General features: G+C 47.2%; 1 protein-coding gene across 1 annotated transcript; it reads left to right on the top strand.

The window, feature by feature from the left end:
- Positions 1-1415: 1415 nt before the first annotated feature.
- Positions 1416-16094, top strand: LOC149348646 (uncharacterized). The gene is made up of 12 exons (XM_089541817.1): positions 1416-1420; positions 1750-1871; positions 2441-2458; positions 4091-4123; positions 5522-5557; positions 7208-7378; positions 8758-8957; positions 11906-12000; positions 12810-12927; positions 13816-13962; positions 14773-14886; positions 15939-16094. The coding sequence occupies exons 1-12, from the start codon at positions 1416-1418 to the stop codon at positions 16092-16094; spliced, it is 1215 nt and encodes a 404-aa protein (XP_089397943.1).
- Positions 16095-18415: the final 2321 nt, after the last annotated feature.

Below are 18415 nucleotides of genomic sequence, written 5' to 3'. Positions count from 1 at the left end.
CACTGTCGGCAAGTGCCACAATCAGCATTTTTTTGGCCACAACGCAGCCGACGACAATACCGACAACGTCCGATTTTCTACAGAACGGCAACCTGAACGATGTCGCGTTAATACAAATTCTCGAGTGACAAGCGCTCAGTCGCCACCCTAGTCACCTCCACCGCCACCACCACCCTGAACCCGGCCACCGCCACTGTGGGAGGAAAAGAAGAAGGGAAAGAAGACTCTCGCGCCAACCGTTCGTGCCTGCCGCCGCCCGACCCCGTCTACCAGCTCCGGTGAGCCGCCTTTTCCTGGTCCGTCCCGCTTAATTCCCCTTGGTTACGATCCACGGCTGCTCCACATCCCGTGTGTCGTGCAGAAGCGTGCTGCCACAGCTTCTCTGGCGTTTCAAAGCGGTCATTACGGCCAATGTACGGTCGTTACACGCCCCGGTTCAAAGGTCGTGAGAGATAGCCTTACTGAGAGGACATGGCGATTCCAAGCTCTTACTTTCTTGTCCACTGCCTTTGCTCACCGAACAAAGCAGTGTTCAGATCGCTGTGGCGGAAGCCTGACATTGTTAAGCCTAAATATGTCGCCTCGCGTGGAAAGTGGCCGCAGAATGTGACCACGTGCTTACCTCCATGAGAGTTTCATGCAATAGGGCTGTTGCAGTAAGACACTAAGTTACAATTTCTCTGTATTGAGAGTCTCCCGGCAAACACAGTGCAGTAATGTTTAGAAGAACTTCCATTTGGGCTAGATGGTTCATTGTACTCGAGAAAGGAAAAACAGTAGCGCCGAAAAACACACACACAGTTGTCCTGCGTCGTTCTTCAGCTGTGTGTGTGTTTTTCGGCGCTACTGCTTTTTCCTTTCTCGAGTGCCGTAATGCGTCACATAACGACCTTTAGCCTCTGCGTGGCCACACGATGCAGATGCAGTCAAGACGCCAGACCCATTTTCACATGTACGAAGACCGAAGACTGCAGGGCTCGTTTTTTCCGTGCGCAGATAATGGAAATGCAGAACTGCAAATGAGTCCACGCGGAGTATAGGTTGCTTTCAAGCGTGTTAGTCATTTTAGAGCACTGCGGTGTATACAGAGCTAAAAACAATAACTCAACAGACAATAACTCAACAGACTAAGCGTCACTTGTAAACTTCAGGACTAAGACAACGTACCACTAATCGAAACGTTGTTATTGTAAACGTCGTAGAGAAAAGGTCGGGAATACATACTTCGGTTTTTTTTGTGCTTGTGTACTATAAAAAAGAATATTTTACAGGGTTTTCCGCCTGATGAAACGGGGGGAGGGACTTATAGGCCGAGAAAAACAAAATCAAAACCACTAATGATGACCTGTCCTCCCGGCAGCTTCGTCAAGGAATAAACTACCGGCTTACGTATCTCCACACAGTGACTGCCAGACATGAGGTGAGTGCTCGTCGTGATGTAACACGCACACAGAGGCAGAAATGCTAGGCTACGAAGGAGTGCGGGGGGTTTTATCGTCGAAGCGAAGAAGCTCGGAATAATGTAAGCATGAAGGTAAAGCGAGGTAAAGGAGCGGCATGTGCCGATAGCGGGAAGATCATGGACCTCTTCCCGACCATTCGCACTCCTTCGCAGGTGATAGTTTGCGAAGGACTCCGAGCCGCCCTTCGCAGGCCATGCGATTGCGCTCAGAGTGCGCAAGCTTTAGGTGGAGAGGCAGGCATACATCACGAAACGTCAGTGAAACCTATTCCGCGATCGATTCGCAGGCCTTACGCCGAGAAAGATCCCCAGCTCAGCGCCGAGTCCCGCCTGCGGTGGATGACCGCCGCCGCGCTGGCCACCTTCCTGCTGCTGAGCATCGCCGTCACTGTGTTCTTCATGTATGCTGGTACGTCGGCGCCGTTATACGTCAACCCTTCGTCGTACCAATACCGCTCATAACGGATGTGTTAAGGCCTGGTCATGCACTGGTGGTAAAGGTGTAGGAAGTATTAGGAAGCATTTTTAGCCTCGCATTGACAACGTCGACAATAGCTCCACCTCTTTGTCGTAGCCAAAGGACGATTGTGCGTCCTACCACTGCCCAAGATGACCAGAGCTTAACTATTTTCCCTATACTCGATCGCCACATGATGTGCTTCCCGTAAGGAGTGGTAGTCATACAACGCTACTGTTCTGGTCTATTCGGCAATCACCAACGCCATCTGTTCCGATGCTAGCACACTGCCGGACGAGGCATCTGCGAACTTCCCCTCCCTGACTCCTGAGAAGCTCTAGTAAACACAAATTATTTGCCATAAAGACAGAGCCTTTAAACACCATCTACCAGCATTCAAAAACCCCAACGCTATAGCTAACAGTCTTCTCCCCACTCTGCCCCCGCCTTCTACGGTGATTGTTCGTGTGTGCCCTGTAAGTCAATTCTTCTTTGTTCACTGTGTCTTTATTTGATTGCAGGTTCACCGATGTCAGCACGTAAGTACTCGCATTTACAGCGATTTTGATCCAAATCACGCGAATGTGGTCGCAGCTTTCCTGCTGGGTTGTCTACGTGTGATCGGTAATTTGAAAAAAAGAAAGCCACACACTACAACGTTGAATTATTCAGACAGAAATATCTGTGAAGGTGAGAGACATTTCCTTTTTTTTACTTGATTACGAGCGGACTCCCAGTAGGTGGAAGGGATGATTCCTACAATTACAAGAGGTTATGCGCTATAGTGGGAATTGCGTACTGTACAGAAGAAAAAAAACAGAACAAAATGCCTGAACGAAATTACATAAAACATTCATATAACGTATAATGGTAGATATACGAACCAAACGGCAGGAATTGACAGATCTGAGTAGAGTGTTACAGTCAAGACCGGAAGCAGAAAAAAGATAATACTGTGATCAGCGTAAGACAAAGCAAAGGACAGGCGGGGTTATGCACCCATACATAGACAGTATGTCTTCGGTGTTCATTCAGGCATGTTATCGCTTTTTGTTGAGACGTTGCCTTTTGCGTTAACACAACACTGCACGGGGTTGCCAAAAACGCTTTTTACCAGAGATTTGGTAACTTTTGATGTGTTTGAATCACTTTTCACTAACACAACTATCCTTCCCGTTTCCACTCATAAAGCAGCTTCAACTATGTCGAAGTGAGTCCCGTCTCAGCTTAAGTGCTCGCAGCAATGGCTTAGGAACCTTTAAAGAGTACTGCACCTTCTATTAAACCACTCACGTCGCCCTAACGCCCATGATTCTTTTGCAAACAGTGTCCTTTTAAGTGAAGCGTCACATTAGTCCTGCATTCATGTCCGCTTCAAACGCTCTTCACCCAGCAATTCAAGACCTTTTAATCTCAAAACGTCACGCACTATTGTATGACAAAAAAATATATTTCGCGAACTTTTTTTCCAGCCCCGCCACTTCGCTTCGCAAAGTCTGCCTCGCCAGACGCCCCACTCAGTAAGTTGTGCGTAGAAAGGTTAAGGTGACGTCATTACTTGAAAAACAAAAAACTCTACGACAAATTCTCCGCCGAAGAAGGGAGCTGCTTGAACGAAGAAGACATCACACCGTATATTCGTATACCTTCTGAGTATCTGAAGTAATTTGTGCGCGGCAGTTTAACGCTCTATAATTTCATCCCTTAATGAAAAACACTGTCACCCATCCTCTCCACCTTACTGCAACAAAGAGGACGTCATTGCTTTGCATAAATACCTGCGCCGATATCACTTCGTTTCTTATGAGACTGAAATGTGACACCTTGATCCTGACCTTAGGGCGGCAGTAAAAACTGATCACCTCGAACTCCAGCGTTCGGAACAATGGATTTTGATGAGGATTGAGCTTAATGCATGTCACGTTCTTTCTCCTCTGATGGGCTGTTTTACCTGAAGCAGAGCTTTAAATGAAGCTACCTTTAGCGAGTTTAGCCTAGATCTTAACCTGTTCGCTGTTCATCCGTCTATTTCAAGTGACGCAGTATGCCACAGAACACCCCGTTCTAATCATATGCACAGATACTCTCTCAGACAGTATTCCGTGTTGCTTGAATTTAGCAGCTATTCACGAAGAACTGTGAAATAAATGCCATTTCTTTTTCATTTTCAGCTCACAGAGAAATGGAGGAGATTGTGAATACAGGTAAATCCCGTTGACAAAATGGCAACAGAAATAATAAAAATGATCGCACATTTACGCTTTATACATTCCTGGATACCCAGTACGGTTTTATAACGACCGATGCACTTGATTATTGCTTTCTAAGGCGCGAGATCTCAACTAAGCTTCATGCAATATCCTATTCACCGTAAACAACTAGAGCTCACTGCGGGGCTGTTACCTCTGCCATTGATTTTGAGTCTCAGTAATTTGTTCCACCCGCCGTCGATCAGCCAATGCCACCAAAGTTTCTAATTAAATTCGTACTCCTCATGCCTTCAACTATACCCTTACCATCCATTTGTATTATCAGCGCCACTTATTCTCCGCATTACGCCTTAGTAAGCAAGTTCATTCACCCCTCTTGATTTCAGCCGTGGTACTATCATCGCACCTAGGCATGTCATAAAATAAACGGAGGTGAACGCTGCGTGAGAATAAAATAAAGTAATATATTGTTTATGCTATGAAAGGCGAAAAAAAAGTGAGCCACTACAGGCATGGTGGAGAGAGCAGTATAGAATCACACCGCAAAGACACAGTGAAGAGTCTTTTGCCTAGGCCTTTGTTGACATTCTTGAGTGAGCTTCAGTATGAAGTCCTTGGGTTCTTTCACATTACGACCTGTGGCCTGAATGACGTCACTACACATGTAAAATGCTCGACCGTATCAGTGGTCATAAGTACTCTCAGCTGTTGAGCGCTTCTTCCTGTGTTTCAAGCAGCGAACAAAGAACCGTTAGCAGTTGTACGTGATCTCTCCATAACAAGGGGAATAACCACACCAGCATTAGTCTCAGGAATGAGTGATAAGAATACACATGTCAACGAATGTTGCACTTTGGAACTGGGGCTGTTTTTCAGCACTTCGATTTGAGGGTCGCATGATATTTCCTTAAGAGGTTCATCGTAATAAGCAGTTGTTCATCATGATAAGCAGTGTTTCATCATGATAAGCTGTTTTCAATGTATTAAATTGCGCTTTTAATCATTGGTAATGCCAAAATCCGTGGCTTCTATGACGTGGCTACGACCTCACAAGCATTATCGACAGAAGAGGACACAAGTCAGATGGCTAAATTAACTGCAATACAGACGACATAGTTTTTTTAATGACTCAGATGCTCAAAAATCAAACCCGATTTTTTCGCTCAGCAAGCGCAGAGTCGATACAATGTATTGGTAATGCTTGTGACGTATCAAGCTCATGGCTGTTCGCTTCCATCCACTTTTCCTTAGTCCTATTAATGTACTTCAGTTTTTTCTCTCCAATAGTTTTATTCATTCTTTCGTCCAGTAACCCGCCTCTGGTTGAGGCTGCTGTTGCAAAAGTCACCAATGCTTAAACTTCGGTTTTTCATCTTCCCCACACATTTTCAGACGCGCCAAGGCACGGAACCAAGTGGGTGACCTACTGTAAGTGCCTTTACCTGAGTTTGCTGGGCACAGATATGTGCTAAATGTCCGATAAACAAAGCCGTTCTGAACTATACACACTGAGCGATTTTTCGTTGTTTCGGGAGTAACGACGACCGTTAGTCTCTGGAGACGAAGTCTGTTCGGCGAAAACACTGTTGGGCGAGGCAGCCCTGTGCAGATTTGAAAGACGAAATGTTTAGCCCTTGATAGCAAAGAGACGAACTAACTGAGGGATGAACGGCACTTTTTGAATAACCCACTCTCTGACTCTCCTCAACTGAAAGCCAAACTCTGATGGCAGGTCGGCTGCTTATGAAATTGTGGCCTTCTGCAATTGAAGTCCTCAGGAATACACAATAATTAAAAAAAAAGTAATGTCACAAGGATGTGCATGAACAACAGCACCGCTGCTATCTATGCAGAGGCCACTTCTGCGTCAAGAAAGGCTTAGTGGCATCGGAGTCATCGGCAACCGAGTATGCAGCGATATGTATGCAACAACACAAACACATGGGCAGTTCGGTTTTACACAACAAGGCGAAAAAGCGCACCAGCACCAGGACGAGGTGCTTAGCGCTGTTTCGCGTTGGTAATGTTTACGACGCTTTTAGTAACGTGTATTGGGGCCAGTTTCGTGGTGCACGTAAAGGATATACGCAAATTCACTTCGTTCATGTAAGAGGATGGTCTTATACTGTCTGGCAGCGAAGTGGTGCTCTTAAGTTGCAAACGGCCTGTCCACGTCGCAGCACCGTGCACTCGAAGCTTCTCGGCGCAGTCTAGGTGTGCTCTTCCGAAAGACGGGACCATAATCCCGCGGCGGTGGTGAGGATACGATGGCGACTATACGGAATCGGGAGGCATCGAGACAGAGTTGCCACGATCTGAGTTCCTTCGGCTGTGAATAGTACTGAAGGGAATGTCACTCCAACCCCCTATGCCCGCAATCTCTCACGCTATCAGTCGTTAAGTTTTCCATTCAGGAGCATTCAATGTAACAGTGTTGATAGCACAATAAGGATTTGGTCTAACTAAATATAGAGACCATTTCCAAAGATAGCATGCATCTGGAGGCTCCGAAGAGCTCAAGGGTGACTGGTATCTATCGGTGGTCTTCGCTCTACGCTGATGCTGTCCTGTAGTAGTGCTCCAGGCAATGCATACACTAAGATGCCCTAAGAATAACGAAAATGTCCCGCGCACCGTTTTACAGCAAGAAACTCTTATATATAGGTTTTCCGGAATGGACGACAGTAGTCTGTTGCTCAACCTCAACTGACGTGACATCAAAGGCGGGTAGCAGCAGGTGATGAGCGGAGGAATAGATGCATGGCGGTGCTGTACTAGTGTGAGGTTATACTGACTATAGTGTACGCTCAAAATACATACTATGCATAAGCGGTACCAATTAGTGGTGCATATTTTGCACTTCGGACACGGTATCGTCTGAGCAGCCCTCAATGGCCGGCTGCAAACGTTCTTGTAACCCGGCAGCTGAAGCGTCAGCAGACAACACTCTTTCGCCCGATCGATGCAAGGCCTATGCATTACCCTCAGTATCGAACCGAACAATTTCTCCTCGATGAATTGATCGTGTCAAGCTACAAGCTTAACCGTGGCAATCTTTTCCTTCCTCCGTGATCGCAGACGACTCCCCGATCAAGGTTACTCCCAACGTGCTGCTGTGCGCCACCAACGGTCGGGGAGCCGCAGGGCTGGGGGAGGCCCTGGACACCCACTGCACACACGTCATCTACACCGGACCGATGGCCATCGGGCGCACTGAGAACAGCGGGAAGCCATACGTCAACGTCCAAGGTAAAGTGTCTCGACTATTGCGCAATCAACAGTTCACGGGTACTCTGAATCTCTAGGTATCTTGAAAACAACGCCAATATTCACATATTTTACCTAAATAAACTCATTCTGAGGTTTAGATTGGTGACGTGTAAACTTGTAAAAATTTATTCTTCGTTTCATTAGGATTATTTCCTTAAATTAGGCCGCCGCGGTGGCTCAGTGGTTATAGCGCTCGGCTGCTGACCCAAAAGACGCGGGTTCGATCCCGGCTGTGGCGGTCGAATTTCAATGGAGGCGAAATTATAGAGGCCGGAGTACTGTGCGATGTCAGTGCACGCTGAAGAACCCCAGGTGGTCGAAATTTCTGGAGACCTCCACTACTACGTCCCTCATAGCCTGAGTTGCTTTGGGACGTTAAACCCCCATAAATCATAAAAAAAAACCTTACTTAATTTAATATCTCACCCATCTAGCATTGGCAGATGCTTCCTGTGACGTCAGGGGAATTAGCTTGCAAGCAAGGTACCTCCTGCGCTGTGTTTTCAGTGGCTAGGCCAGCCAAGAAACAAGGATTACGTTCGCGCGCAGTTTACAGTCTCTCTAAAAGAAGTGTTGTTGAATTAAACCCTCCTTTTGAAGGTCAGCACTCGTACTGTCCGCTTCTTCCCTTTTGTCCTTGCTATCCGCTGCTTTAAGAGCAAATGCTTAGCAACTGGTCCAGATTACAGTTAATCTCTACGGTATATCTGGCGACGGACTAATAGTAGACTTCGCTGACAGAAGGCCGAAATGCACGTCCTTCGCATTCTACTGTCGCCGGATATTTTGGTGATGTGTTGACAAGAATGCACTAGCACCGTCAAACTTTCGCACAGGCGAATTCTGCCTATTTTTAGTCGAAAGTTTGCTCAAGGCAGTTAAAGTCTACAGAATGTGGACCAGAAAGATCTCTTTAAGGCCCTTTTAACGAATGCTGTCTGAAGACGTTCAGTGTACTGCAGTTTAGTATCAGAAGATCTTAATTACACTTGTGTGTCAAAGGGAGCCTAAAAATACCATATCTGGTAAGAACGACGTCTCAATCACCTGAATTAAGTCATTCGTTATCAGCGCGCTAGTGATAATGCAGCAGCTCGATTACATATATCTACCTTTTCCCCCTCTTCGTCGTCGGTTCTTGCGCTTACTCCACGATGCGGTGCGATAAGACTGGAATACAATCGTGGACATTCTAAAAGCCCCGCTCGAGCAGACCAACTCGCTCGAGATAACCAACTCGAAGACTAGTTCGTTATGTTGGTGGAGTCTATGAATTGCTTGATGCAGGCTTTTAGCGATTGACTACTTAATTGAACAATAAAATGAGAGAAAAATTGACAAATGCCCCGACCTCGCAGACCGCGACGGCTACAGTGTGTTCAGCGGCCTGACCAAGAACCGTGAGCGGTTCCTGTCGTTCCGTTGGAAGGCCGCCTCCTGGAACGAGGGGGACGTCCTGCACGCGCTGGTCGTCTACCTGCGCTACTTCAAGCTGCGCGGTGTCGAGCTGGTCATGGGGAGCCACCTGGAGAGCACCAAGTTCATCCGCTTCTGCCAGGTGCGCCCAGAAGTAGCACCGCAATGTGGGGCTTGCGAAAGAAAAGAGCGGCTCTAAACAAATCTTTTAAGGAATACTGAAGCAAAATCTTAAAATTGGACAAAAACATTAAAAATAGATTCTTAGAATGTGATTACACCGAAATGTAGTCGTCACTGCGCATATTTTTCATCGGATGGTTTTATTTTCGATGTTTTATGAGCGCACGCCAAGCCCTCCCGGCCGGCGCGAGGTGAAGAGCATGACGTCATGACACCCTCGTCCGACAGGCAACCAGGCGCGTCACGCGCGATGTCGCAGTGCAGTTTGGGTAGACCAAGCGATAAGGCTCCCAATCTCCGACGCTGCCGACGCAAAACTTGCAAAACACGCGAGTAACGATCGCTATCGTACTCCTGCGGGAACAGTGGGCGCGCGGGTGTTATGACGTCTAGTCGCAGCTTCCACAGGCGGCCGCCAGGTGCAACGATACGGCAATAAATCGCGAAAAAAACGAGCTATCCGCCTTTTTTCGTTAAAATGCTTGCCGCATTTACCAATTTTTGCAGCCAAGATGTTGTTCAGAAGTAAAAGAGCAGCTGCAAAGTTTGGTTCAGTATCCCTTTAAACCTACAGTTACCGTTGTCACGACTCTTTCAAGCGGCGTAAGGTACTGGAACCTGCAGCTGCACTCCCAGGTTTGCGCGCGCGATACGCTTAATGTTCAGATACTGATACGGCAGCATACCGTTTTTTTGCTTTTTACGGCGTGAGCCAATTTAAGGTAGGTACCCATGCCCACTCCCCCCCCCCCCCCCCCCCCCCCCCCGCGCCTACTGATCCAAGCTTGAGTTTAACCCAACGACACAGCTTGCAGGATGAGAGATCCATCGCATGTCCCAAGATATTAACAACAGATGGCTAAGTTCAGAAATCAGGGAGACAACTTAAGCTCCGCCCTTAGCGTATGACGCGACAGTGTTAATACTTTTTATTTGTTTCTTAATTACGACTTCTAACTCTGATTATACACAATAATTAGCATACATCAGTAGGCATGTTTGGCCACATGATGCACCACAAGACACACAAGACGTTCTTTTCAAGGGGAGACTTTGGCCTTTGGACCAAAACAATGACTCAAAAACCGATTTCCTAAAAATTACATCTCTGAAATCTACAGCTAACATTCTCGAACTCTAACGTTTTCTTTTTTCCTTCAGAAAAGCAGTATTCTGACCATTATATTGATTCCAGGTCATCGTGTGGGCTGGATATGTGGAGGAGCTGATGAATTAATGGCATGAAAAGTTGTGGACCCCTGGATGTCTTAATATGTCGATATATCAACATCTAAGACAAATAGAGGTTTCATAATGTTTGCTATGGGAAGCTGAGAGCATAGTGTGTGCAGTAATCGAAGCGAAATTGATTGTTCATCGTGCTTCAAAAATTTCTAATTTTGCAAAGTTTACGGATGCATTAATTCACACTTTGAATGTTGCTATTCCAAGTACTTTAAATTACCAATGAGGATAAAATGGAAAAATGGTTTTTACAATTGCACTCTTTACTCACCATGCTCTGTAGCCAAGCATTCAAAATTATTTTTATTCCAGTGTATTTTAATACGCCGAGGTAGTAATTAATAACTATTTAAAATTAATTATCTTAGGAACTAATTTGTAGAAAAGATCATTTCAGATTTGAAATCAGTATCAAAACATAGCAAGCTGATGAAGTTTTATTCGGATTGAACCAAAAAAATAGGTCTACGATCAGTGCGTGAATAGCTTAGAAGTACCGTGTCTGTCTCGCAGCTCAGTACATGTCGGCCAGGATATGAGCTCACGTTAATTCAGTCTAAAGTGGAAATTCTGCCACTTTTACCGCACCTCCTGGGTGCTCTTCTCGTCTCTCGCTCTTGCCTTCGGTTACGGGCGCGACACGACAACGTTTCACTCAGCACGTGTCGGCCAGGATACGAAATCTACAGGTGCTTCCGACGACATACACAGGATGAAACTAGAATGTCGCCGATGCCACCTCCTGAAATTAATAAAGAGAGAGATTATGATTATTGCTCTTCTAGTGCCAGAGGTGGTGTTTAATGAAATGGATATCCTCTCTGGTCTTACAGGTTAAAGAGAGCTGTTAAAGGGATACTGAACCAAACTTTGGAGCTGTTCTTTTACATGTAAACAGAAGCTTGACTGCTAAAATTGATAAATGCCGCAAGCTTTTTATCGAAAAACGGCGGATAGCTCGTTTTTTTCGCGGTTTATTGCCGTATCGTTGCACCTGGCGGCCGCCTGTGGAAGCTGCGACTAGACGTCATAACACCCGCGCGCCCACTGTTCCCGCAGGAGGACGATTGCCATCGCTACTCGCGGGTTTTGCCAGTTTTGTGTCGGCGGCGTCGGAGGATGGGAGCCTTATCGCTTGGTCGACCCAAACTGCAGTGCGACATCGCGCGTGACGCGCCCGGTTGCCTGTCGGACGAGGGTGTCACGACGTCACGCTCTTCACCTCGCGCCGGCCGGGAGGGCTTGGCGCGCGCTCATAAAACATCGAAAATGAAACGATCCACTGAAACATATGTGAAGTGACGACTAGATTTCGGTGTAATCACATTTTGAGAATCTATTTTTAATGTTTTTGTTCAATTTTAAGATTTTGTTTCAGTGTCCCTTTAATACTTCGACACGCATAGAGCCACTGTGATATGCAGATTCTGGAGTCGCCCCTACAACTCTTTAAAAAAGAAAACATGTCTTTCTGTTATTATCAGCTGTAATATCCTGCGCAATTGATCATACCTGCCCCATACTTGTAGTCTTCATCGGCGCCGACAGCGTGGCGCTTTCAACTGTAGCTTCCTCGGTAGTCTGCAAACTACAGTATCTTTCATTTTTGCAGTCTTGCTGTCTGAGATCGTGTTTCATTAACTTGCGTCGCGTGTGTCGCAGGCCTTCGTGCAGCGCATGAAGAACAACGCCAGCCTCATTATCAGAGTGGAGAGGACGGTGGACCTCACCAGGGGACTCTTCGAGCGGCTGGCCAGGCAAGGGGCCCATTCTATCGCTTTCAGTGGGCATGGTTACTCAACGCAGGGCACAGTTCTTCTGAGTCCTTACATGTTTGTGCTCCCTGTATTCTGGCCCATTACGCACTCGCGCGAGCTTCTGTGTTGTTGAGCCCTACAGATACCCGTGGCTGTTGCCAACCAAATAAAGCCTTTGCTCTGAAGTAATATGCAACCGAAACAGACCTCAGGTGCATCTGTACGGTAGACAGCGTCCAACAATGCTTAAGTGCAGCGCATTCGCCGTTCAAAGCAGCGACTATTGACCGATTTGTGAACACGCCAGCTGCAACCTCTATGTAGAGGCGTCATAAAAAGCAAGATTTCATTCTTACTAAGCGCGCTGTCAGCCTCCAGGACTGAGTCGAACCCAGAGGAAGGTCACTGGAAACCCGTGATGCTTATCGCGTAGGTATTTTATTAATGACTGGTTAAACAAACAGAATAGTCACTTGAATCCCTTTAGCAGACTGGCCCACCGTGAACGGCCTAAGAAATTGTTGACTGTTCTAATGCAGGATTATTTCAACTTAACCTGAATCACGTTGTTGTTGTAAGGGTGCACTGAACACTGAACACAGCTACGAAAAACTCGTAAAAATGCGTTAACAGTTTCGCTGTACAGCACGTATTGGCTATCCAGCTTGTGCGATTTTGTTGAGTTGTATTTAAGTGCAGGAACCCACATGCTAATGTGACCCCTGCTTATTAAGCACAACGCTGCCCCTAGCTGTGACTTTCGGAACTTTTTTAAATACACAATCCGCAATCGCTGTCCGTGAGCGTAGGCTGCCCCAGTTCCTGGTCCTGCAGACCCAAGTGGTGCACATACCGGGGCTGCAGACCAGGCGCTTCCCAAACCCCTACCAGCCCTTCGTCGGGTCCCACACCAGGGACGTGTATATGGTGAGTAGGGTGCCCAATGCGGCAAAGTGGCCTGGGAGGCCATGGAACAAAACTGTTTGCATGACAGAGTTAAGCAGAGGTCGGAGATATAAGCCCTGGGTATTTGCTGCTAACTTAACGTTTTGGTATGAAATGCTATAAAGCTCTTACGTCGTATCGTAAGGTGTTTGACAGCCACAGGTTTCAGATCACTGTGCATTCATGATATACCTGAAAGTCCCATTTCCTATAATATCGATCACTTTAATTACGGCTACCACGCGCGCTAATTAAAGAGCCCTAGGTGTTGTAAATTTAACCGCAGCCCTCCACAACTGCGTTCCTCATAGACCATGTGTCGTTTTGGGACGTTAAACGTCATATACCATGACATCAAGCACGGTTACGAGAGCTTAGGAAAGTATTGACCGCTTTGGAAAAACTAATCTACACGAGCAGGAAACTAACCTCGCAGCCTTGTTCACCAGGCACAGTCGAAGCTGCATAGTTGCATTGACAACGTGGTTTCAGTCGTCTTCTTTATGTGGTAGCACTCCCCTGTGCAATGTGCAGTCGTCGTAGAGGCTCTGGCCTTGTACTTTATTCAGATCATGTACCCTAACTTAAGTACCGAAGTTGACGTTACCTAGATATCTTAGCATTCAGCAGCCGGACAACCGATCATAAAATGAGGGTAATTAAAACGGTGCACGTGTGGTTTCTTGTTTGATGCAACTGTTAGTCAGTAATATATATGTAACTACTATGGCAGCTGCTGTGTGTTATGCAATAAACTACAGTGAATTATATGTGCGCACACTCATGCTGGTCATCCAGAAATGCATCCTGGAAGCCTGCACCAAGCCTGTTGCCCCAATAAACCAGCACTTACGTCCTATGCGTATGCAGCGTCATCGGCTGTGGCAGGTGCACCCGTGGCGGCGCCACCTGCACGCCGACAACGTCTGCTTCACCTTCTCCATGGCCGTCATCAAGGCGCGCAAGGGCCCCGTGAAGAACGCCATGCTTGGCTACTCCTACACTGGCCTCAAGGAGGTACGAGGGCGGCTCCTTCCTTTTTTTACCGAGAGAGCATGAGAAACCCCTGACTCACAACCACCGGCGGTTTCACGCTTTGCCACCTGACAACTGGCAGGTGACACAGCTGGTACATGGATGTACCACCTGCCATGGGTGATACATAGAAGAGCCAACTACGAAATGCCATGGTTGGTAGGTGGGAAATGGTGGGAACTCCCCCTCATTTATTCTAGAGAGGAGGCAGATGCCGAAGGGCGGCTGCCGCAGTAAGAACCCTGTCACCTGCGAAGATTGGAGCATGGAAGAGCCAGCTAGGACCTGCCACCTGCCGTGGTTGGCAGGTGGCAAAGTGAAGAGAGGATAAATACCCCCCTCCACTCGCATGGTGTGTGTGGTCGTGCATGGCAGGTCACAACGAGGTTCTTATGCTATCCCATTGTCACAGCTAGTGGTAGTTAGGCTTCCTCCACGTTTCTTTTTCTTTTTTGGATTGTGCATGTCTTAGCTGGATCTAAAGAAACTGATTCGGATTGAATACAAGAGTTTTGGCCTTTATCACCAACCAGGAGGTGGATGCGACGTCACATTTACTTCCTTCGCAAAAGGCCTGATCGAGATTCAGGCGCCTCAGTCCCCGTCTTGAACTTCTGACTAGTTCGCAATCAGAAGTGCGACGTCAGAATTTGTCTCTGCAGGACCGGTGGTCACATCTTAACTTTGTTAAGCTAACCTTTAGTACTGGCATCACCCATTGGCTAATTTGGAAAATCATCCTGCCTCATAATATTTACGTTCGCATTCTAAACAACAAACTCTCTCTCGCAGCCCTGCCAGCAGACGTCCATGCAGGCGGGCGTGGATTGGAAGGCCTTGTCACGGTTCCGGGAGAACCGGACCGTCTATTACGCATACGACAACAAGCAGACCGTCACCCACAAGGTGCGCACGAGGAGAAAGCGCTCGGTCAGCTTTTTTGGCAGTGGGCTCAGATATTACACTCAAGGTCTGAATTAGTATGAGCTGCTCCTTGTAGGGTCAACCGAAGAATATGATCACAAAGGTGAGGTACAGCTAGCACATGCACATATCACACCTTACAGTGGAAACATGTAGTTCTTAATGAAGATGGTGTAAGCCGTGCGGGCAGTCGGCTGCAGCTTTGGTTTCTTTAGCTGTTTTTTTCATACTTCAACCTCAAATACCTTTGAAGGCTGTGCCCTTGACCAAAATATGCACGCTTGTAAACCTGCTTGTAGCACAAAGTAAAATAATGTATTTTACACAGCACAGTGAGACCACGAAGAACACCGGGTTAAGCTTATACATCATCTACCGAGCTAACATACACTGCTGAGGTCAAGAAAATTACAAGTCGTATGCGACTCAGGCCCAGCACTTCTGCTGCGAACGTTGTAAACAAAATTACGTTCGGGTGTGCTGGTGGTGGCGAAAAAACAGGAGGAAAGATCCAAGGAATTTAATTATATGATACCTAAAATTGAGAGGCTGGAGTTCTTTTCGGCAGCACATTTAACGCATAGAGACGATGGCGGGTGGTCTTCTAAGCCAGCAGAAGACCAAAAGAAGATAATACGTCGGCAGCTAAGATGCAGGCCGGGCACAATTTGCGTGGACGGGCTGGCCTCGATTGGCAGACGTCAGGGCTAAACGGAGATTCGGAGATTCCTTTTTTTTTTCTGCATTGCATGTAACCGAGGGAATGGTCATGATGCACTACATACAAGCGCGATTGTCAGGCTTTTCGCGAACGCTTCTTTCTACACTCTATAGTATATGCGCAGTGGATGACAGCACACAAAAGGAACGACGGGACATGCGCTTCGCGTTCCCTTCGTGCCTCCTGAGTGCTGTCATTTGCTGCGCTTCATCTGCTACAAGCTATACAGCAACTCGCCCAGCAGTGTGTTTTGCTCTGTATACACTTGAGCGCCGTCTGTTGACGTGCAACTGTCGGGCGTCCCCACCTGCAGCTGTGGCGGCTGTCTCACGAGTTTCCCCGCTACTGCGTCGCCGCCTACGACGTGGAGTGGGACGACTTCGAGGACGTCTGCCCCAGGAAGAGCGTGCCGCTGCTGCGCGTCGTCCGGAAACTCGTCACGGCCATGCCGCAGACGAGAGTGGAGTGACGACGACTGCAGCGCCCTCACCTCCCGGCTCTCACGCTGTCTGGGAAGAATCGTCGTGTGGGAGTGTGGGGCAGGTCGGGTAGGCCTACCAGCAGTGACGGCCTGCAAATGCGGCAACGCAAATCTACTGCGAATAAAAGTTTTGTCTTCCGCTCTTGCCTGCATGCATTACATTAAATGACATTCAAATATGTGCTCGATGTTGCTTGTCTACAGAGCTAAAACAGAGGTCAGTTGGTTCACTATCTTGGTTCACTGAGCGCTACTACACAACACTAATGACGAAGCAACAGAAGTACGTAGTTTAATGCACATGTAGCACTGTGTACATTTTTATCCCATGATGTGGCTGGTTTTTAGTCATGATTACGTACGTGTCCCTCCACCTCTATCCGTTCTTGGTTAGATGCTTTCAAAGTGTCTCAAAAGTCTTGTCTTGACGTCGCTGGCAGACATCTGCGGAGCTTGCGATCGACGGGTGAATTGAGACACACATTCCTTAAAGGGATACTGAGGCGGTTTTCGAATCGGCTAATTTTTTAGGGTGTTGAAGTAGTGTCATTGCTGATCACGTCTGTGAAATTATTTTTCGATTTTGGCTCAAACAATGGTGCAATCACCAATTAAAAAAGCGATGTTTAAATCTCCCGCGCCCCGCGCGAGCGCAGGAGAGGAGAACAGCGGAGAGGGAAATCTCGTCCATGTCGGCCAACGTGACGTCACGTTGAGGAGCCGGGGATACTACGGCGCACCCGAGAGAGCTTTCAGCGCGCGTTCTTTCTCGTGCTGCGTGCGTTGTTCCTCGTACTGCGTGCGTTGTGACGTACAAAGCGTGTCAGCCGACCTTGAGATCAGATGTTCAATTAAACTCTAGTAGTGACGCGCCTTATAAATTAAGGCACGTCAGTTACAGAGTACCATTCATAAGGAGTAACTATGGAACCGAAATGCTTTCATATTTAATTCCCAGTCTTCTAAATAAACATACACAGGCCATAGAAATTATTCAGAAATCTGTTTCCCAAAAGTCATTCAATAGACATGCTAAAGCTTACCTCCTTTCTCGCCCGAATGATTAAAATTCTCTATGTCCCTGTTTTTCCGTCAACTCTTTGAATTCTCGTGTTTTTCTTGTTGTGATGTGCCTTGTAAATATTTACTTTAATTATCTCATTGCAAAAGTATGCACCTTCCTCCTACTTTTACCTTGTATAATTATGTGTTGTTTTTTGTAATGAGAGTGTATGAAGCTCTTGCTTCTTTTGCCGCTTGTCGTGAGCATTGTGTCGGGTGCTTGGGCCCCGTCAGGCAGAGTGCATCTGCCTTTTGCCCCTGTATCCGAGACCTTGTTGTCTAAATAAAGATCTATCTATCTAGATTCAACATGAGGTACTACTTTGCGTTCGTGTCCACGAACAACTACGCCCGCGACTGTGTCGTCTTCCACTGTTTTCCGCAAGATCATACGCTCGCAGCGCAAGCGCTCGCTGCTGTGACGATGAATTCAAGCCGACCAAAGCAAGCCTGCTCTGCTCGAAGCCCTTTCGTAAGAGCGGATACATGCAGAGCTTGTCCCTAATGTGATCTCTGGAGTTTTCTGTCGCGGCTGAACCATGACGCAGTCCTTTGATTTCCTCGCGCATGAGAGGCGTGTCACCATTCCGAAGAAGCGCCTCTTCTAAAAGTAGAAACATGCTCACTTAGCTCCTGCAGAAACCTAATGAAGGCTCAAGCATGTGTTCCTCTCCTCAGCTTAGGTGCGGCCAGACCACCTGAGTCGTGCTCAGCAAGGCTCGGTTAGTGATTTTATACTCGGTTCGACGTGTCCAAGCAAGCAAGCAAAGCAAAACACAATAAAGCAAAGCAAGCAAGCATCGAAGCTCTACATATGCGGCATCTGGTTTAATCGTAGCTAAGCGATTAAAATGAAAGCGTTCGACGTTCTGATTTCGGATGCAAATTTAACAGAGAAATGAACGCCAACCAAGTTTTTGCAAAAAAACACGATGTCTCGCAACCTTACTCGGTTTCTTCATCAAGTTGTGGCAGCGGGCAAGTTGCAGCTAGCTTGGCTTTTAAACACACATATAGTTGGCAACTACTTCACTGAACCTAAACTGCAAATCTAGGAAGGGCGAACGTTTCCGAGGCAGCGATTAATATTTTCTGGCATCTGCTGAACGCGCCACGAGTGAAGCAGCAGCCTCGTGCGCGTATTTGGCTTGGTTTCCAGCGCAGAATGATTCCGTCACTATCTTGTGGTCACATGCCTCGCAGTGCTTGGCCACTGCGTTTCGCTAATTTTGACATCAACTTTGTGC

Source organism: Amblyomma mixtum, chromosome 4 (genome assembly GCF_055824585.1).
Source record: "Amblyomma mixtum isolate Tamu chromosome 4, ASM5582458v1, whole genome shotgun sequence".
NCBI lineage: Eukaryota > Metazoa > Arthropoda > Arachnida > Ixodida > Ixodidae > Amblyomma > Amblyomma mixtum.
The sequence above is the reverse complement of the archived record's forward strand: the minus strand, read 5'-3'. Positions and strand labels throughout refer to the sequence as shown.

What these genes read in the sequence shown, in the direction of transcription:
- LOC149348646 (XM_089541817.1), top strand. An exon ending in GGAGGAGATTGTGAATACAG is followed by an intron (nt 4,124 to 5,521) that starts GTAAATCCCGTT and finishes ACACATTTTCAG; the next exon opens with ACGCGCCAAGGCACGGAACC. An exon ending in GCCATACGTCAACGTCCAAG is followed by an intron (nt 7,379 to 8,757) that starts GTAAAGTGTCTC and finishes CCGACCTCGCAG; the next exon opens with ACCGCGACGGCTACAGTGTG.